The following is a 22,190-nucleotide window of genomic DNA, read 5'->3' on the forward strand; positions in this document are numbered from 1 at the left end:
ATCATCTTGACTTCTTTACTGAACTATTTCTCACCAAAATCCTCATTAAAAGGAGAGTTCCAGAGATTTCATGTTATTCCAGCTAACAATACCACACTTAGCTCCAGTGGAGACTCTGGGATTGAATTACCCTTCACCATTCAGCCTCTTAATTGAAATTTGTCATTCTAACAACCCCAGAGCACATTCAGCAGTTTCACTATCATCTACTATAATTCTGAGGTTGACATAGGAAACATGGCATAGAAACACAAGGGTTCAATTTTAAATTGGCTAAAATAAAGTTTATTTTACTGTTACAATATATAATCTTTTATTAACACAACTCACGAGGTGTTTACAAAATAATCTCATTTTCTGCTGCATTTTAAACACTACTTTTATACAAACTTTAAAGGTAAAATAGGAGTTTGTAGCTAAAAAGGCTTTTTGTTACATATTTAGAAGCATCATGAGAGTTACTTCAAACAAAACTCTTTTTTTCTTATGGTGCCACCTTCACAGACAGAACAATGTTTACAGTAAAGACCTGAGGGAGGATTCATGAAAGCTTTCTTTAGAAAAGGATGCCAGTCCTCTTTGGCTGACAGTGAACAAACACATTTGAGCCCCAGCAGCCAGGAGGGCCAATGGAATCTGGGAGTGCTTTGGGAAGAGTGTGGCCCCAGGCCAAGGGAAGTGATCCCACCCTTCTACTCAGCCCTGGCATGGCCATACCTGAAGTGCTGTGCCCAGTTCTGGGATCTCAGTGCAAGAAGGACAAGGAGCTCCAGGAGTGGGTTCAGCAGAGGCCACAAGGGGTTGCTCTGCTCCTTAGGGACCCTTAATGTCCCTCTCTGCTCCTGGCAATGTGCCCTCCATGCCTGACTGGCTGCCAGGGGCTTCCAGGTCTGGATGGAGCTTGGGGTCACTGCTCAGCTGTCCCCAAGCTCCAGAACCTCTGGACAGGTCAGTCAAACCCTCACCCCTGCACTTAGCTCAGTTGCTGCTGCTGCCTCACCAGCTGACTGAAAGAAAGAAAGGGATCTGAAAGAAGAAGGAAATTCTTTACACTGAGGGTGGCAGAGCACTGAACAGGCTGCCCAAGGAGGGTGTGGAGTCTCCCTCTCTGGAGACATTGCAAACCCACCTGGACACATTCCTGTGTCTCCTGCTCTGGGTGACCCTGCCTTGGCAGGGAGGTTGGACAGGATGAGGGCTGTCCAACCCTAACAGTTCTATGGTGCTGTAACTTAGGTGCTCTGAAATGCCTTACAAAGGAATCTCTTCCCTTTCCCTGCACTGACTGTAGGAGAGGGAAGGAGCCTGGTGCCCAATGGAAGCTTTCATGAATCCCCACACTGATGACTATGCAGCATGAGCATAACACACAGAGCCCTCTGGTCCTTAATGTTGCACAAATGCTTCTTCAAACAGAAGAAAATTTGAAGTGTTACAGTTGTCACCAAACCTAATTTTAGCATGTTAAAATTAAAGTCACCTAATGTCCTCTGTGAATCTGGTAGTAACAGGCAGGTATTACATTACTTAACCCTGATCTCCACTACAATGCACTAAAACACCTTAGAAAGAGTGGAAAAAGTGACCATTTTCACAGCTGCTGGAGAGGTATGTGCTAAAGTGAATGGATTTATGTGTCTGACAGTCAAATCAGTTGACAGATTTTACATGATAGCAGATTGACAGTGATTACTTTATATACAGCAAGCAGGTAGAAAGAGGTGCTACTTTTATTTCTTTTTTTCCATGCATAGTTTAACCAGCTTACAGCCAGCTCATCTCCATTCAGACTAGAGATGCATGAGCCACCATTTGGTATAAGCCAAACTATCAGCAAATATATTTCCAGTGCAAACAAAATTGTCTTTCTTCAAGAAAAACAACAAATTTAATGCTACTTCTCAAAAAACAATGCTTATGCTGCATTATTTTCTACCTATTTTGGTCTGCATATCTGAAGTTTCCTTCCTCTCCCCAAATCACATCCAAAGGCAGATGATCACAGTATATTTTTTTTAGGCAAATGACTGTCTCTACCCCAAAACAAACTATACTGCTCATTGAAGACCATCCCTGAGAGCACTGTTCTAGCTAGACACTTAGACAGCCAGAGAAATCTCAGAGCTTAGAGGAAAAAAAGGCTGTTCACCCTGTGAAATCTTGTGGTTTTAGAAAGTAAAAAAAATTAGCTACTTGGAGCATTTAATTTCCCTGAGCTGAGTGAAATTTGAAGACAGTAATCAGTAACATGAAGCATAGCAACATCTACAGCTGTACTTAGAGAAGTTGCAAGTTTTTGCAGTGGTGAAGTCAGAGGTTACATTACAAGCACACAGCAGTGAGTGGTGGTTCCTTTCACTCGCTTCCTGCCACAGGAAATGCGACGGCTTCTTTGGTGAGAAACAGCACTGAAGAAGCTCCAGGACTTCAGAATCTTTTGCCTTCTGATATTCCAGACACCTTTAGGTTAGTGGAGACACCACCAGGCCATAGTGCAGTACAAGCAGACCATCCTAGAGAGAAGAGAAAGAAAAGAAGATGTCTCATAGTAGCACTTTTCCTTCTCCCCAAGGCATTTGTCATCAGCTGGTACAGCTGCTGCATGGCAGGACCCCAGGCACAACCTCACCAGTTGATACTGTATCTCATCCATATGGAGAATGCAAACTTTGAAGTATCAAGGCAAATAACTGTACTCTCCTCTCCTCTTTGAGATGGAAAAGTGTGGTAAAAAAAAAGGCAAAATCTGGTAGTGCTTTTATAATAAAGCTACAATGGCATTATCATCATACAATAGGCTCTTGGTTACAAGTCATGCTGATTTCCACATGGCATTGTGGAGCAGAAAAAAATGTAATCCATTAAGTAGTTCTGGAAAGTGCTGCCAAAAGTTGCAGCACAAGAGTCCAGACTACTATATACATTTATTAAGTAATAAATGAATTGGATTAAAAAACTTCCAAATGACAAACTGTTAGTTTATTAACTCATGTTTCTTCTCTTCAAAGACTGCTTGACATAAAAAATCCCTTCACCTGTGAAACAGGACAATTCTGAGCCATTAGTCTTACTTATGTCACTTAATTCACAGCTGCTGAAAGGCCTAGCACTTAGTGTGCTTCCACCACAGAGGCACTGGGAATCTGACTTTGCATTACACCTACTTATATGGACAGACTTTAAAAAAAGTTCTTTTGTGAAGAGAGAACTACACTAATACCAACTGATGTGTTAGAATTTTTACTGTATTTCGCTTCAGATGTTTTTACCTGTTAAGACACAGGCTGTAAGATAATGTATTAGTACCAACTCACTAACTTTTCTTCATCTTCTACCCTGTTAATAACCAGGAACTCATTGCTAACTCCTGAAAGGATACAGGAGCTTTAACTCATTAGGTGATTAGCATAAATTGGGATAGCAGCATTGCAAGGCAGAACAGGTTCTAAGAGGTTACTCAGGAACCTCTTGGAACATGAAAACGTTGTTATACCTTCCCAAAGGTACTTATTCCTTGTGCCCATTAGTTCCTTCAAAAGAGAAAATAAGACACATTCAAAACTTCATTTTTGGAGAAAAAGTGGTCAAAGCCAGTTTTTCCTCTATTTTCCAGTTTCTTAAAGGACATAAATATTTATACAAGAAGAAAATGCTACAATGTATTCTTTGATGAATAATTTTGAAATGGTACATTTGGCAGCAGGACATTTAAAGGAAATAGCCCTGTTAAACCCAAGGCCAAAACCACTGCAATTCCTTCTCTACAAAGAGAAGTTGAGAGTTACCCCCAGTACTGGCACTTCTTACTCTGTAATTATTCACTTGTAAAGGATTACACACTTCTATCTATGCTCAGCTGCTTTCTCTAGATACTGTTATTAAAAGGAAGTCCAAACAGAGAATGAGCTCTCACTGCCCATTACAAATCTCAAGGCTAAGTCAGACAGGCACAAAAGAAAAGCAAAGCTCTCCAGTGTCCTTTGACACACATTTGTGACCCTGACCTACAAAAAATGCAAAGGATCCCACCTGTTACACCCAGCTATAAATTTCAGAGTGGAACTGATAGCCAAAACATCAGAGCATACACACCTTTTGATGTTCTAAGAGCAGCAGCAACAAAAAGTGCCCCACTTTCCAAATTCAATAACCCCATAGCAAAGAGTAAAACACTTCATAGGAAATGTGTGCTAGAAGGTCACAGTAATTAAATTAGAGCACAGTTCTTCCTGCCTAGCTCAGGAGACCAAAAAACCAAAGCACAACAGCATTGGGTTACAAAAAGGTGAGAGCTATAAAGAGACCATTATAATCTGCCAAACCTCTGTGCCAAGGGCCAAGGACATCAAGGAAGCTACTCCTTTTAGCTTTTCCCACGTGTGAGCTCTTTATATCCATCAGGGATGCAGAACTCTGAGAGGGCCCAGTTTAGACAAGTGAAAATAACCAGCAGCTTGGATCAGGTTGCCTTTGTGCAGCAGAGGGGAGGAAGGTGCTACTGGGAAGAAGTTATATTCCCTTTTAGTTAATAACAAGCTTCCTTTCTCAGCTACTTGATCAAACTCATAATTACAGGCAGATCTCAATGCCTGGTGACAAAATTGAGCCATTAAAAGTCCATGTGTCTTTGATCACTCCTTGCAGTAAAGTCCACCACCTTTACACTGTTTAAAAAATTAAAAGAGCAAACTTGTTTCTTATTATATAAATTCTGTCAGTGAGTTTTTTATGTTTTTGCCCTAAACAGAGCTAGAAATCCTACTTTCAGCTAATTAGGAAGATTTAACCAACCACCCAACTTCAGAAATGTCAAAATATCTTGACATCTACAAGATTAAACAAGATTTATTCCTGATTCTTTTTTAGCCTTCTATCAATTATCAGAAATGAACATGTTATTTGCTTACATTCAACCACTAAAATTAGTTGCCTATTTACCCAATTAAAATAACCCAAATAAGTTACTAGGGGATCAGTGTCAGGAATATTTATTTTATGATCAGATCACATTTGGTCTTCCCACACTTGTTGGAAAGGCAGAAATCTATCCAGAACAGCTAAAATCCAGCTTGCACTTCCAGGAGACTCATTTACTCAGGCTCTAAGGCATCATTACACACTGCTAGTCAGTAGGAAAAAAAAAAGAAAAATAAATACAACACCCAAAATCTTCACAAACAAATCTTAAGAACCATTCAATGTAAGTAAAAGCCACTAAGAGCACCACAGTGATTATGGCTCAGAACAATAAATCACACAACATATGTGATGCTGCAAATGCTACCAAAGAATGCACGTTATAATTAATATATTTGCCAAAGAGAAACTTATCTGCATTTTTATAATCACTTTTCCCAGCAAAAAGAATAACTGCTGACATGAATGAACTTGCAAGTGAAAAATGTGACTCAGAATAGCAGCTATTTTTCTCCTCTAACAGTGGTTGTACTCATCTAAATACAAGAGCCCAATGTTTATTCCTTCAAATGACTTTCTGTTGCAGAAGTAGTTACTGAAGCTTTTTTCTCTGCATGAAGCATCTACAATGAACCTCAGAAACCTGTAAATGACAGCAGCAGTATTGAACAGTGTCTCAGCATTCTGGTGAGAGCTGTTAGGGACATTCAAGCTCCAACACTGATTTGGAAAGGCTGGAAAGTTACAAAGACACAAGATGCCCTTAGGGTTTAATGTTAAATTCATCAAATATTCCTCTGTACTTGTAGTTTGACTGGCCAGGACAACTGTGCCCCTTACTGAATTTCAGATCCTGTGAGAAACAAACAACCCTCACCATTTTAGATTTGACCCATTCGTTGGGATTTTTTTAGTGGCTAATTACCCAAAAATATTTCCCAAGTTTTTTTAAATTGTAGAAATGCACCCTCTTGATTTCTAAAACAAAATATTATGTTAGACTAGAAAACATGAAAATGTCATTATTTCAATATCAAAAAAGAAGCAACATTGCAACTGTAACTATTTGGAATCCTTAGAGATCTTCTAACAATATGAAGAGAAAATGAAGATGAACCTGGTCTTTCAAATTTCCTGTTGAAAGTGACAATGAAAGAACAAGACTTCACAATAAGCCAAGATGTTTCTTTTCTATTTATTTGTCCAAGAGAGAAGCCTTGAGAGAATTAACTGCTAGCATACTGATTTGGCAATGAGATTTGAAACATCACCGGAGAATGCATCCCAAGGCAATTGCTCTCTTTGTGGAGCTGCTGACTGGTGCTTTATCACCAAACATCAATCAGGCAGACCCAGTTCTGACAAGAAATGACACTGCTGCAGTATTCACTGAAGTGCTCCCCCAAGAGCATTTCTCATATATGAAAAGCTTTTGTGCTAAGCTCAAGTCTAGTGAGAAATGTATCATCCCCTGCCATTTACTGAAGCTTTCAGCAGAGAGCACTTCCATCACTTTGTGCTGCTTGCTGAATTTACTTACAATGACTCATAGTGTCAGAAACAAGCTGGTTACCAGTACCCACTTCCCCCCAGTTTCTATCCCCTGCTCCCCAAACTGGATTAGGTTACATCTTCATTTCTTCTTTATGCTATTATAAACCAGCTAAGACATCAGGTGTGGAATTTATTCCCTTCAACTGCAGAAACAGCACAAGGCTCACAGATTTTAATGTTTGCCAATATTACCATGAGCCAAACACCTCTGCCCTGACTCTGGGACCCCTCCTAGTGATTCAAATCAGCTACAAGTGATGCAAAGTCCAAGAGATCTCAAATTCAGCTTTTTACTTCCTGCCTCCAACACAGAAGCCTTCCTGTAGCATAAGAGAGCTCAGCAGGAATTTTAAATGTAAATGTTTGTGCATGTGTGTGCACAAACAAGTGGGGAGAGCTGATCTTGCTACTACTATTTTAGCCCTTCTGCTATCTGCTAAGATTGCTTTCCAAATAAAATACCAACCTAATCCTGTTTCTTCCTACTGTATTAAATATTAACTTTTCAGAATTCCTAGTTCAGATTAAGATACAATTTACCATATATCACAACTGTACATCTCTATCCAACGATGCACTTGGCAGAGTACTTCATTGTTTCTGCAGTACTTCTGAAATGGTATGGTCCTTTAAAGATGCTTTGAAAAGATTCACAAAGAATTTTAAGAAAATGCTTTCTTATTTGCAAAGTCAGCAACACTACAGACAGCAAGTTATCAACAAGAAATAGCTGGCCATACACTCCTGCTGTGACCAGAGCCAATGCAATATGCATCAAGCACATTTACTGCATTCATTACCCTCTATCTGTGGTTTGTGTTTTTATAAGCAAGTTTATTCTCCTGACCCAGTCAAAAGGATAGCCTTATTTGGGATTTGTCCTCTGATTTCCTGCAGAGATGCAATTGCCAGGGAGCAAAAACAAGGAATGTTAATTGAAAGAATGGCTGGTACATTTTATCATTGGTAAGGTAGCAACTTGTTTTGGGGGAAAAAAAACCCCAAAACAAAACCCAACACAAACCCCTCATACCCAGAACATCATGAGACCAAGAAGAACATGGTGCACTTTGTCAACTCTACTTACAAGATAAAAATGATTTTGCATAAACTGGAGAGATTTTTCCTAGTGGCTTCTTCAGACAAGCTGGTGCTACCTGAGGGCTTAAGAGAGGTCTTCTGTTTGGAACCAGAAAACCTGGAACAAAGCCCCAGCTGCCACATACCTGTACTGCACTCTCTCCTATGACCTGACGGATTTCCCTCAGTGTCTGGTAGTGCTCCAGCAGGTGATCACCACAGATTATATCCACCTGGGAAAAAACACAAGCATGGTTAAGGCCAACTTGACTTTGGAGTAGCAAAACAGTATCCAAGCCCTTTCAATTTTATTAGCAGAGTTCAATGCCACCATGTTAGACACTAAAGCCATCTTTGCCTCTGTTATCCAAATGTTTTTAGCATTCAAAGCACTACTGCACTGCCCTAAAGCCTTTCATGGCCCTGACCTGGGCTCACTGCTGAACAGAGAGGACAGTTTATTGTTTCTCTCAGTTTGGTGTATCCACTGAAACAAGCTCTTTAGTAATAGCTGTGATGAATTTAATGGGAATGCAGATAATGTATTAGAACAACCACACAAACATCTGCCATCATTCATCAGTTGCAAAAGAGGGTAATTTGTTTGTGCCACCAAAAAAAAAGAGCCATTGCCACCCTCTTCCTTATCTCAAGGGAGAAAACACCTGACTATTTTCACTTAATACTTTGGAAGAAGTGCCATAATAGAAAGGAGCATCTTGGTGCATGCCACTGTCAGCCATTACATGACAGTCCTCTTTCAGCATGCACTCAGTCAGTATTCCTGGGGTGCAGCTGCAGGGCATTCTCAGCAGTTACATGCATTGTACACTGCTGCAGCTGAACTCTGTCAGTGGTGCCTGCAATTCCATGGGAGGCACTTGTTTATTATCTACCCATAAAAACAGTAATTTTGTGGAAAACACAAGCCTTAATCAGGTATTTTGAATTCCTTTCTTATTATGAAAAATAGGCTTCTCTATAAAGTTACCATGTATTTACAGTGTATAATGTAAATCCAGTCTTTAACATTCCAAATTAGAGCAGCTAACACAGCACTGTTTTTCTCTCTCAACTGGAGCTTGCTTACAATTTCCTTATGAGCAATTTCTAGATAAGGAAATGAAAGTGCTCTCATCTATGAATTGACAAGACCTCAAAATTGAAGATAAAGAGCATTGATAATGAGCAGTCCCACAGCTTTCTTCAAGGGACTGTCTAAGCCCTGCCCCTGCAGCAGTGGGAGCACACTGCAGTATCATGATGTATTGGTTTATACAGCCACCATCCACCACAGGATGTGCTCTGTGCTGCAGCTGTTCCACTCCCCCAGATTTATCCCCTCTGCAGCCTGACCCACTACCTCTCTCTTGTTCTTCATGGAAAGATTTAGTAAGATTTGTGCTGGCAGACCACATTGTTCTGAGACTTGGGAATGCAGGAATTCTACTCCTCAGAGGTTCAAAAAGGACTAATTTACTGCACCACCTATATTGTACGAGAATGATGCAGAATACTCTCTTTGTGTTTGATTCTTAATGTGCAGAAGATGTAAACTGCTTCGCAGCACTTCTGCTTTTAGCTACCAGGAAGTAAAAATTTGTGTGGACATAATTGTAAATACTGATTAGATATTGATCCATATATAGTCATATACTTAACATCCACACTTGATGTATTTAACATAGTACTCAAAAAATGTATTTATTTTCCTTTTGGAAAACTGTCTGCAGTTCTTTCTGCTATCTTCCATGCATTTTTAACCTCTACAGTTATTACTGCAGGAAGACAAACATGACTGCTTTGCTTTCCAGGCACATGAGTTTAATTACTTTTGCTTGTAAGCTTACTTCTACAATTTTTATAGCATAAGGCACTGAAAACTCAATCTTGCTCCCAATGAAACATATCACATAAATGTTTTATATATTCTACAGAAACAGAAAATCTAATCTGTTTGACCAATACAGGATGCAAATAGACAGTCACAGCTGCTGAGAATCTCTCAAAACAGAATTAGAATGCTTGTTTGAAAGTACACTGTTTTACCTGCTGCTCCAGTTTCAAACAGCAGTTATTAAAGAGCCAGTGTCTAATAATAAATTGAGACAAGTTTCAAACATTTAATGTATTAGAGTTCTCTGAATAACAAATGCTCAATCTCCTAATACCAGCCTCCAAAGTCTGAAATTCTGCCTGCTAATTGTTATGCTAGCACTTCTTCTCTAAGGACAAGAGAAAAAACATACAATGAAAAAATAAATCTCAGGTCAGTGCAAAAAATAAGTTGTGAAATGTGTCTCAGAGGAATCCTTGTATCATACAGGAATTTATATGTTCCATTACAAAAGAGGCACCAGCACCATCACTGCCATGAATTTACTAAAATTTCAAATGACTGGTAAAATTGAAGCCAACTACTACTGATTGCCTGAGACAGCAGTAACTGCAGCTTGACATTTTGTTGAAAGGAAGCATGAAAGTGAATCTGCTGAATACTCAATCATTTCTGTTAAAAAAATTCTTATTAAAATAAAGTAGGTTTTGCATTATGCCATTTCTTTTCTTTTGGTGACATGTCTGCTATTAGAGCTACTTCTCTAAAAGCCACCATAACAGACAATTATAAATTCATGTTCACTAAGTAAGACATATATAAAAATAGAAAAAGTTCATGCAAGGGACACCTCACATAAGACTCATCCTAAGGGAGAATGTGGCCCAGAAGGCAGTAGGCTTCAATCAATTTTTTTATATACCAACTCATACTACCTAGGGAAGGACAAGGAAAACAGAGTTTTAGAGACTGATATGAGTATTTGAGCTAGTTATTTATAAAGCTGTCAGAATTTCCTATTTCCTCTAGCTGCTGTTTACTTTCCAGAGGCCCTGGATGCTTTTATTCCAGGGTCCAAGACTGGCATAAAGGAATTGCATCAACAACTGCACTGTGTATGAGCACAGAGTCCTTTCTCCCAGTGTCCCCCCAGACTGCAGCTCACACACTTTTAGGAATGCACATCTGGTAACAGAACATTTCTGTTCAATCAGCCACATTAATGAATTCCAAGCAGCTGAGCTGCAAGTCTTTCAGCAGCTTCTCTCATCCTTACAGAAGAAATAGCAGGAAGGAATTTTGCAGGAGGAGCTCAAAGGAAATCACACTCTAAAGAAAACTTTTGATGCCACAGACAAGAATCTACTGGATTCCAAACACCACAAGCTGCATTTAGCTCCTATCAGATGTTACCTACTTAGCTATTACTGGCAATTTCAGTTTCTAAAAAAATATTTTCACCCTCTCCCAAATTCCAGCAAGAATATTCAAGAGAGACCTTGTAATTAGAAGTAAACATAAACACATATACAAAAATTAGTCATTGCCCAAAGCACAGAGTTCAAAACAAAGCATCAGAAAGAGGAAACTACAGTCTGCCAGCCCAAGTGGTAGATAAAAATAAATGAAGCCTTAACCTTCAGATAAACTAGGGAATTTAAATCATAATCCATTTGCAAATGCTATTACAGAAGTCTGAAAGCAATTTGAATTCTCAGAATAGGGAAAAAAAGAACAAAGGCAGTAGGTTTAAAACTGGTTTTTAGACTTCTATATATACTGCCACACACAAGCCAGATGGCTTATTTCACATTTTCATTAACCTAAATCCATTGCACTTGTGCAGGTCAATGAAGAAGGGCAAGTATTAGCTCAAACTCCATGTGAAAAGGTTAAGTCAGAGATGTCCAAGCAGAGCCAGGAGTTCAGGGGGTGGGTAACATACCCTCTATCACTTGGTCACCAAATGAGCTCTCACAGGGAATGACTGAAACATTCTCAAACAGGACCTTTGCAGACTGTCAAACTCAGGTGATATTCAGGAGGAACTGGCTGCACTCACAAAACAACCACACCTAGTGTCCTTAGGAGAAGTTTCAGCAAGGAAGCCAAAAATGCAATTGATACACTGAGGAGATAAAGGAGGAAACACTCTGTCCCTTCAAGTCCCAAGTGAGACACAAGTCAACACTGCTGCAATAAATTTTCTGTAGGTAGAGATAGTAACAAGTACAGCAAATGTAGTGCATTTTAGCTCAATATGTTTGAAACTTAAGTTTCTGAAAGAAACTTCCAAGCTTTCCAAGGAAATCGAATTCTTGGACTCCAGTTCCAAACTAAAAACACCAAACTCAAGACATTTTATTAAAAAATCTATTATTTTTGGTAATGAAGAGAGTTGGAAAATAATAATAAAGAAGTAATATTAAAAGGAAGAGCTTGTTGTCCAAAGTTAGTATCTATTTCTTTTTTAACATACTTTGGGGAAGCTGACAGGAAATGAACCACTGCAGTCCTCAACACTTCCAAATTTCTAGAACAAACTAAAAAAAGCAGCAAAGAATCTTCTACATTTAAATTCCTTGCACATATGGCTTGTAACCTAGTTCTCTAAATTTTTCTGCTTGTGCTAATTCAGAATCAGGTTCTCCCTAATTTTGTTTTAGTTTATTGGCCATCCTGGGAAGCTGGAGTGAGACATGATTCATTAGTCTTATTAATTAGGCTTATTAATCCTCAATGACATGTCTGACATCTCTTTCACTTTCTGCATGTTTACCAACAAACCATCAGCTTCAGCTCTGTGTACTACATGAGAAGGTAACAGCTCAGTACATTCACTCCTTTAATCTTAGTCCCCATATGACAAAGAAATGATCACAGGCTAGAAAGAAATACTTCCAGCTTAATTTACTGAATTTCCAATTTTTTAAAAGATGAGCCTAGATATCAAGACAACAGTCATGACTTGGGGCATAAAAATCAACTGCAGGTTTCTAATGACCAAAAAATACTTGCTAAAAAAAAAATGGGAGCACATCATTTAAGATGAGGAAAAAAAGGCAGCCAAGGCATCTGTTTAAAGAAGAAAGATTTATCATTTCCTCCAAACAGGCAGGGCTTGCACAGAAGAGACCAAGGATTAGAACCAGCCAATGATTGTGCCTTACACAATGGCAAACTAGACAATAGCAGAGATAGGAGTGACTGGCTCAGCATCAAGAACATCTTGAGAAAGGACACCTATGAAATCATCAGCTTTTGAGATTTAGTAACACTTAACCATTTAACCAAGGGGATTGTACCTGTCTGGCAAAGTCCAAGTAGAGAGTAACTAATGAGTGTAAAAATCCCAAGTTCTCTAACAGATGATCTTAAGATTTTACAATCTGGAAGACCCAGCACATAGGCTCAGGGTGATTTTGAAAGATGGACACCTGCAGTTTACAAGACAGATGCTCAGTGTTCCTGAAAATTGAGATTCTGATGTACTATTTAAGAAAATCCAAACAAACAAAACAATTCCTTCCCCTCAAATAAACAACAACTAAATAATGCAAGAAGTTTCTCCAGCCTCATTTTGAGGATACTTGTATTTGTTTAGAATATCAAGTCACCACCATGTAAAAGCTACAGACTCTCACTGAGAGGAAACCAGCAAATAAAAATACATTAATTCCTCTGCAGGATGAATAATTTATATTTGATTTGCTTTGTCACCACTGAAAAGGTAAGCAGCATGAGTACTCATTACTGAGGCACAGCAGTCACGCTGAATTGTCCCACAGTTACTGCTGTATAAAAACAGCCCTAACTCCAAACCCAGCACTAAACTTCTACCATCTGCCTATTCACAACAGCATCACCTTGATCTTCCAGGAACTGACAGCTTTAAGAATTATTTACACACTACAGAACTCTTGCACTTTCCCAACTGAATGGCTGCTGAAATACACAGAAGAATTGGAAACTGGTTTTGACAAGCAGTTCCTCTCAAAATGGTTGAGAAATATGAAGTTAAATTCTTTTGTACCATATTCTGTTCCTTTGAATTCTTTTTTGGAGAAAAGTGTCTGTAGTTGCATTCATACACATTTCAACACATCCATCCATAGTGTTATTCCTTCTCAGCCCTTGTTTGCCTTCAGTTAAATTTCACTATTATTCACCTTGCAGCAGTTGCATCATGCCTTTGCATGCTCCCACATTCCCACTTTTCTGCCTAGTTTTCCTTTGAAACAGCAGAATCTCTTGGCTTTGAATTTCTTTGGCTGAAATTTTACAAGGCACTTTAGAAATTCTGTCCAGTTAGTAGAGTACTATGAACATCTGAATAGGTTGCAAATGAGTTAGAAGAGTTGTTCCTTGCAGATCACAAAATTGCAAACAATTCATTTTTTAATCCTTACTGTATAAAAAACTCCAACATTACTTCTAGAATCTAATGAGCAATGGAAATGTCTGTCCAAAGCACAGACAACTTGTGACTGCTACAACAAGGATGTACCTGACAAGCAGGGTCTAGATCCATTTTTCTTCTGAGGAATTTCTCCACATGTCCAATTGTTGCCTCCCCAGAAACACGCACAAACTTCTTTTCCAAAGGCTGCACAGAATAAATAAAGATTTTAAGTTAAAGATTTTGCCACTAATCCCTCAGAAACTCCAAAGTCAAGCAACAGCCCAATAACAGGGAAACAGCTTACAGTTTTGAACCCTTCTCTGATCTACCTGCACATTACCTCACAGGCAACAGACTAAATATGTATTAAGACTCCAGATGCTGTTAAAACATTTAAAAATTAATAAGCAACTGATTATTTTTAAATGTTTTAAACAGTCCTATGTTCTGTGTGGCCCAAAAACCCCAGGGTAAACAAGGCAGAAAGAAGGGCAAATATGAGACAGAAAGGGTAGGAGGGGATACTGAAGATGAAAAAAAATACTGTGAAATATGAGGATAAAAAGAAGAAAAAAATGCTGGGGTGATGTTATACAACAATAGGTTTGAAATACACTGTAATACAAGATTGGTTATTATTATTCTGATAAAAGCTCCAGATGCACTCAGTATAAGAAAACCAAACTAAATATATTCAGGTTATAATTATTCCTGAAGAAAACTGTAAGATAAAAATTTAATAATATTTGTACCTTAAAATTCCCTGTGCCTTCATTTGCTCTGAAAAAACAGAAGAGTAAACAGTCAATATTGCTAAGATTGTAAGTTATTAATATACTCAAACTCTTTATGACAACAGTGACTTAGTGATTTATGAGTCTTGCATATCCAGCTTATTTTCCAAACTGAGGCTCTTCCTTTCATTAAATTGCTATACATAAAATAATATTGGACTGAATTGATGTATCTTTTTCTCCTACCCTTTGTATTTCTGCTCAATTTTTCTTGTAAATTCAGCTATTTAGGATGTCAAGATTTCTCTACATAAAATGTGAATAAAACCCAATGCAGGCTAAAGTAATTTTTAAACACAACATAACTTTAATTTTCATAGGCCTAGGTTGCAATATTGATGCTGCTTAAACCTCCATGCTTCATGATCCTTGATATTTGGAAACTTAACAGACAGTACCTAAGAAGTTACTGACAGAACACACCCAACCTCCTCAGGAGCTCCCTGGGCAGGATGTTGGCCTTCCAGACTGTCCATGTGACAATATTAATGCTAATGCTATCTAGGAACTCAGGAAAGCAGCATGTGTTTCTCTGGAATGTGAAATACATACAAAGGTGGCAAATAACCAAATTTCCAGCTGGCTTCAGCCAAGGTTCACTGATTTGCACAGCCTGAGCATGTGATCTACCATTGATCACCTATCTCCTTCTTGTAGTGCAATGTGTAAATTTCTCAATTAATTAAGGCCAATACATGACATTTCATTATTCTTGCATTGCATTAGCAAGTATGTACATATGAGAGAGGAAACACTGCAGTATTTTCATTGCACTGCAGAGGACAAAAAAATCAAACATTCCTAAAATCAGCTGACCACTTGCTACAGCAAGCAAATAAAACACTTGTGCAGTCCACACATTAACGTGGCACTTCAAGTTACAATGATTGAGTACCTCCACCTCTGAATATGTACCAGGTATCAGACAGAGCTAAGTAAATCTGTCATGAACTAAGTAACAAACATAACAAAGCTTTTTCACTACAGCTGTCATTTGCTTTGATACAGTTCCACAGCCACCGGTGACCACATTATAAACAGCAGAGACACAATGTAGACAGTCAGACTTTCAAGATAACAATTTCTTCTGGCTGGTCTAATCTATTCCAAGTTTTCTTTCTTCAAAATGCTTTATTAATCTCTCATTGCCAAGACAATCTCTTTGATTTTGACAATATAAATTATCTAAGGCTAAAAAAGTCACTAAAATAAAATACAAAGTAGATGGTATTAAGCCATCATCTTTTTTTTGTTAAAAACATTCTGTGCTTCCCTCCATATTAAAAAAAAAAAAAAAAAAAAAACAACACAAAAACCCACAGTGGACAGTTCCATATGGTACAGATGATATTTACACAGTATTACCTGCTTTGCTGCCAATGCTGGACATTTAAAATAAAACTACCAAAAAACCAAATATAACAGATTCAAAAGTCATCTTGTTTATCAGGCAGACACAAGTTTACTAGGTTTGAGGTCTAAACTGACTTCTGCAAGTCAGGCATGAAGAAAATGAAAACTGAAATTAAGACAGGTACGTGGATTCACAATGTTAAAAAGTTTCTACTATTTGAAAGCCACTGAGTGTTTCCTGTGAGCACATCCAGCATTAACAGTGCTGCCACCCACAGGGATCAGGGACTGGACCAGACAGGGATTTCTCTGCTCAGTTTACTGAGACTGCACGACTTTGCTGAAAATAAAACACATCTACATTTTAAAACTATACTTCCTAGGAAGCATACATCTTAAACATTTAATTACTTGCATCCTCTATCTGTGCATAGCTGGCTGTCACTATCACACTGTAAGTTAAAACTGGCTCCCCACTACTATTTGAGATGGAAGAAATGCACATTTAATGAAAACCAAGAGCCAGTTAATGGCTCCTCACATGCCAGCAGCACCCTCATGTCAGTCAGTTGCTCTTACATTTGCCCACAACTCACCCAATAAACTCCAGAAGTATGGAAATGTCAAGTTCTGGTGGGATCTGGAACACTGAACCCAGAACCTTTCGGGGTCTTCCTCTGCTCGGTGGAACTGGCTGTGGGACAGCTAAAATATTCAAGCAGCCAAAATGCAAAGATAACTTGAAATAAAAGCAGCATAAGATACTAACATGCACTGAGCAAATCAGAATAGCTCACCAGGGAAAAAAGCCTATGCAATTCATCCTCTTTTTTTATTACTAATCAGCTGTTCCTACATTCTGTGCTGTGTATCTGAATCAGAATTTTAACAGCTTTCAGCACAGCACTCTCCAAAGAGCTTTGTGTGATAGGAAGACACAAAATAATTAGAACAGTCCCCACTGTTCAGCAGACTTTGAAGCTCTCCTTTTTACTACTTTGTAATGTCTATTACTTATTAACAGCCAGAAAATAATATTAAGGCACATTTTATATATATTTCCTGGTTGTAAGCAAAATATGTAGCTTAAAATAATTTAACCATGATCAGGGTTTAAGTGCTGCCAATTCATCTATTTTTGTAATCCGAGATCTGTAGCAAGTTATAAATTCCAAATAACTAAGAATCCCATATTTCCAGCAGTACTTCCACCTTCAGTTGTGAACTAATATTTCAAAGAAAGCCCTTAAGAATAAATGATATGGTAAGTATTTTCTTAACAGTGTTTCTTAAAGTGATTACAGCTTACCTGGTTTGGGTACTTCTAATCCTCTTTCTTTGTAGAAGTCATGCATTTGTTTTTTCTCTCCTGAAAAAAATGCACAATACAGGCTGAAATGTTTCAGATGCTGAGAATATCCATTCTCATTGACCAATTTTCAATGGTTAGAGCAGCAAAAACTTTTTACAGACCTTCACCATCACTAGTATTTCATGAGGCTGAGATACTTAAGAAACCCTGACTAAAATTTTGTTAGTAAAAACTGGGAGAAAATCAGAGAAACTGGCCATAAATAATACTGAAATAGCTGCAAGAACTAATATCCTTCTGGCTGTCATGCCTTGTGACACGACATGGTATTTTATAACCTGTTCACATAGAGCACAGTACTTTTTATACTATATTTGTATATACACATATATTTTTATATATACATAAATTTTTTACATATGGTATACAAAGCAATACCATCTATAGTCCATACATATCCACTGGATTGTATATTTCACTCAGCCCATCCAGGGGGACTGTGAAGGATCACTGGCTCCCAAAGTTGAAAATAAATGAGACAGAAAACACATCTAAAATCAGGCAAGTAACATGGCAATGAGGAAAAGATAAAAGCATTTGAGAGAATTGGTCTTGGCATTTTTTTCTCCTGAGCCAAGTGAACTTTTTACACAGAATGATATTATATAGTTCTACTAAAGTAAGAGGAACAAATTGTGAAATATTATCTGCATGTTTATCTGGAAACAGTGACAGCTGTGTTTCATGAGAAAAGGTACACAGCACTACCACAATAGCATTCAGCAGCCAGAAAGATGCCAGCTGTCACAGTTAATTAATTACAACTTATAACCAAACATCACAAAACTATTTTGAAGAGTCCAGAGAAGTAACAAGGCTTTGAATTACTCTTTTTTCTATTCTTTTCAATGTCTAGATAGTAATGTAAAAGAAAAAGGGACTTACTTTCCTCCAGATTGACAACTAATTTGTAGACTATATCTTGTAGTTGTCGGTCCAGTCTATGAAATAGGAAACAAAGAAAAAAAGAAAAAAAAAAGAAGAGTCTTTGGTGTGCAACAAAATTGTTTCAGTAAACTGCACCAAAGATGCCAAATACAACATTGAAATGGGATGTACATGGAGTGACAGCACCACCCTTCATAACCAGCTCAAAAACCTAAAACTCAGTTTGTTGAGTTAATAAATATACCACACCAAAAAGTCTTAGTCTTAAAAGGAAATCAAAGCAAATAGTTAAGTGTTTGTATCTCCTGTAACACTGAGCAAATGCAAAAAAATATCCAGGGCAGCCCTAGAAATGGATACAAACTAGATAAAACAATAGAGACCTTTTATCTTAATTACTGTGGTGAAACTCATGCTAGTAAAGAACATAATTGTTTCTTGTAACATTCCTTTGTTTAAAATAGGAAAGCACTGCATGTCTGTAGAACAAAACATTTAAAAGCAAGTAGCAAATCTATAAAAATGGGACAAATTTATTACCTGATATTATAGAGGGGTTGTGTCTGATGTACAACAATATTGCACTTTGGGCATCTGTTGCTATAGTAGAAGTGTCTCACGATGCAGCTTTTACAAACTGTAAAGAAAAGAAACCCCACAGGAGTCACATGTCCATTACACAGTGCCATCTGTTCAGGCAGAAGGGGTAAATACACCCAGACTTGCCATACACCATTTGTCAGAGACAAAATGAAGTCACTGAACACTCCTAATCCAATGGATGCAGAGTGAGAGTTCAATGTGCATGTAGAACATGAGCAGGGCTAAGGCAGAATATTGACTGCTGAAAAGCACCCTACAAACACTTTCAGTAGAAACAAGGCAAGAAATCATAACTCTGCCACTTTCATTGTGTTTTACAAGTCCTTTAAAAACTTGGAAAAATGCTATTAAGTGGAAATATCTAGAATAAATAACCTATTATCAAGTCAGCTCCCCATCTGCCTGAACAGAGGAAACTTTTCCGTAACACTTACCAGGAGAGTTCTAAGACACCACAGCTGCATTTGCAACTCTATGCTGTCCTTAGAAACAGTTGTGCCTCTTTGTAAATTGCAAACTGTGCTGAATACTTTGCTGTAGAACAAACCAGTGAGTAATGCTCCAAAAAAGGAAAAAAAAAAAAAAGTTTTCCCTCTATGCAGCGTGAATGTTTGGGAGATCTAGTAAACCAGGATTCTCGGATTCAGGTATGAACATAGGTGTGGCTGAAAGAGTCAGCTTCACAAAAGGTGTTTTATTAGTTTGGAGAGAAAACAGTTCTTTAGCACTGGGAAAATTGTTGGCTCTAGGATCCAGGGGGAAAAATAACAAGACAACCACATTGAAATCAGTTATTTATTTCCTCCCTGCTTCCATTCATCAGATTATGGACAAACTGTGCCACGGGTGCAGACCACTGTTTCTGTATCTGAACTGGTACTTCCACAAGAGCTTATGGGGTTTTGTGAATTTAAATAACAGCTTAGGAAACTTTCCAGTCCATTAAAAGAAAAGCCACTCAACTTTCTTTTCTCAGTTATACACTCAAATTCCCAGAGCCTATTTAAAAAAATAATTAAAAAAATGTATGTAGTAGCTCTGCTTTTGTCTTACTTGGGCTTTATCTTCTATATCATCTTCCTTCTTAATATGGAAAGCTGACTTCATGATTGATTGATTGAATATATCTTGCTTAAGGAACAGAATAAACACAACACACGTTCACTTCAAACAGAAAATTATTTTTCTGAACTCAGAACATTTCAACAGCTGAACTGGCTTGAATTTGCAGCTAAACCCTTGGGCAGACAATACTGACTGGTACTTACAGGTGTGCAGACATTCTGTAATAGTTGTAGCATCGATAAAGTAACCTTTGCAGATGGAACACAGGATGTAGGGGGTCAGCTCTGCGAGGTTTATCATACGCTGCAAACAAAAATTGGTGAGAGTTTGAATACATACACAGGCTAAGCCATGAAATTCCTTGACTGCAGCTTCCAAAATACCACAGCCTTAAAACCATGGGAAAAAATGGGATCAGTATGTTACAGGAATGGGTTTTCCTAACAGATCAGTTGCTTCTCATGTAGGGCTCATTTTTTAAAGACTTTTACCTAGTCTTCTAAATTGAGCTTTTTGACAACAGTAATGCAATTTGTTTCAAGAATCTTACCTAAAAAGAAACTTTAAACAATTAATCATTCTGGAAAAAATTCTTTTGGATAAACTCTTTTAACAAAATATCACATAGCCAGCAAGCTTGAAGTGGATACAGGTGGTAAACAGCATCATTATTTAAAAATGCTCAGCAATGCTCAGTTGGAGTCCCAAATCAAGATATAGAGAGAGTTCGTATGACAAGAGACAGTCATCTCTTGTTTGTACACACAGTTATGAAATATACAATACACATAGAAGCAAAGGCTGAAATCTCATTGCTTTGAATCCTGGTCATGAAGAACATTTACCGGGAATGCACACAAGTAGTTCCACAACAGCTTTCCTGGCTGAATAACACTATTTCAAAAAAGAACAAATTTCCTCAAGAGCGCCGATCTGAGATGTGTCTGAAAGAGGTGACACATTAGATTCTTACGTTTCCCCTCGTCTCAAAGCCCGACTAAAGGGCTTTCTTTCCCTCAATAGCAGCATTCATTTCGCCCACGTGCCACCGTCTACCACCCTCAGCCACGCGGAGAGTTTGTAAGGGCTTCACTTAAACGAGACAGATGAAGCGAACTCGGGTAATAATAAACTAAATATTACAATAATCATAATATTTTTTTAAGAAGTAAAAATAATAAAAAGTCCATTATGACACGCGGGGCACGCCGGGAGCGGGGCCTGGCGCGCCCCGGGCACCCTCCCGCCCCCTTTACCTCCCGGTCGTCGTCCGAGTCGAGCTCCCCATCATCCGTTCCGAACCGAGCCCTGGTGTCGCTCTCCATCTCCTCCTCCTCCTCTTCCACCTCCTCTTCCTCGTCGTCTTCGTCGTCGTCGTCCTCATCGCCGCTGGACTCCGAGCGACCCCGCTCGAACTCGAAGGGGTGGGAGCGCGACCCCGAGCAGCTGGGGGCCCCCTCCATGTCCCGGTCCTCATCGGCCGGGCCCAGGCCCTGGCCCGTGCCCGCTGCATCCCCGCCCGACAGCGCCGGGACCCCGGATCCGGTGTCTCCCTCCATGTCCACGGACCGGGGCTGGCGCGGGTCGGTCCGCGGCCCGGGGCGCCTGCGTGGGAACGCCGCGGGGCACGCTGGGAAATGTAGTTCTACAGAACGCACGGCCGCGCTCCCGCACGTGCGCTGAGCCACAACCGGTGTGCGTTTATAGCCCCGCGTTTTGGGATTATTTTTTTCTTAATTTTTTCCCCCAAGAGACTCGCCAATGAACGCTTAATTTTCCCCGAAAGACTGTCAATCACACAATACCAGTTTCATTCAAAATATGGTTTTAATTCTATAACATCATTTAATTGCTTGGGTTGGAAGGAACCTTAGAAATCATCTAGTTCCAATAGCCTGCCATGGGACACCTTCCACTGAAGCAAATTATTCAAAGCCCCATACAATCTGTCCCGAAACACTTCCAGGGCTGGGGCATCACAGCTTCTCCAGACAACCTGTGCCAGTGCCTCACCATTCTCACAGTAAAGAATTTCTTCCTAATATCTAATATAAAACTGCTTTCTGTCAGTTTAAAGTGATTCTCCCTTGCTCTGTCCCTACACGCCCTTGTCCAAAGTCCCTCTTGTAGCCCCTTTAGAGACTGGAAGGTGCTGTAGCGTCTCCCTGGAGTCTTTTATTCTCCAGGCTGAGCACCCCCAGTCCTCTCAGCCTTTCGACAAGTATCACCGAATCTCTGTTTAACAAACACGGTTAAAAAAGAAGCAGTATTAGAAATATCTGGACAACTCAGCGGTCCGGCCGTAATTACGTTAATTGTGCCCCA

At 39.0% G+C, this 22,190-nt stretch overlaps 1 protein-coding gene across 1 annotated transcript; it reads right to left on the bottom strand.

The window, feature by feature from the left end:
- Positions 1-279: 279 nt before the first annotated feature.
- On the bottom strand, positions 280-21,457 carry PCGF6 (polycomb group ring finger 6). Its single transcript, XM_058810438.1, has 10 exons — positions 21,122-21,457; positions 20,069-20,168; positions 18,738-18,834; positions 18,195-18,250; positions 17,247-17,306; positions 16,534-16,642; positions 14,543-14,570; positions 13,896-13,994; positions 7,698-7,784; positions 280-2,513 (listed from the first exon to the last, which is right to left on the bottom strand). The coding sequence occupies exons 1-10, from the start codon at positions 21,422-21,424 to the stop codon at positions 2,463-2,465; spliced, it is 990 nt and encodes a 329-aa protein (XP_058666421.1). The 5' UTR covers positions 21,425-21,457; the 3' UTR covers positions 280-2,462.
- Between the last annotated feature and the right edge of the window lie 733 nt (positions 21,458-22,190).

The sequence above is a fragment of the Ammospiza caudacuta genome, chromosome 9, assembly GCF_027887145.1.
Source record: "Ammospiza caudacuta isolate bAmmCau1 chromosome 9, bAmmCau1.pri, whole genome shotgun sequence".
Classification (NCBI taxonomy): Eukaryota; Metazoa; Chordata; class Aves; order Passeriformes; family Passerellidae; genus Ammospiza; species Ammospiza caudacuta.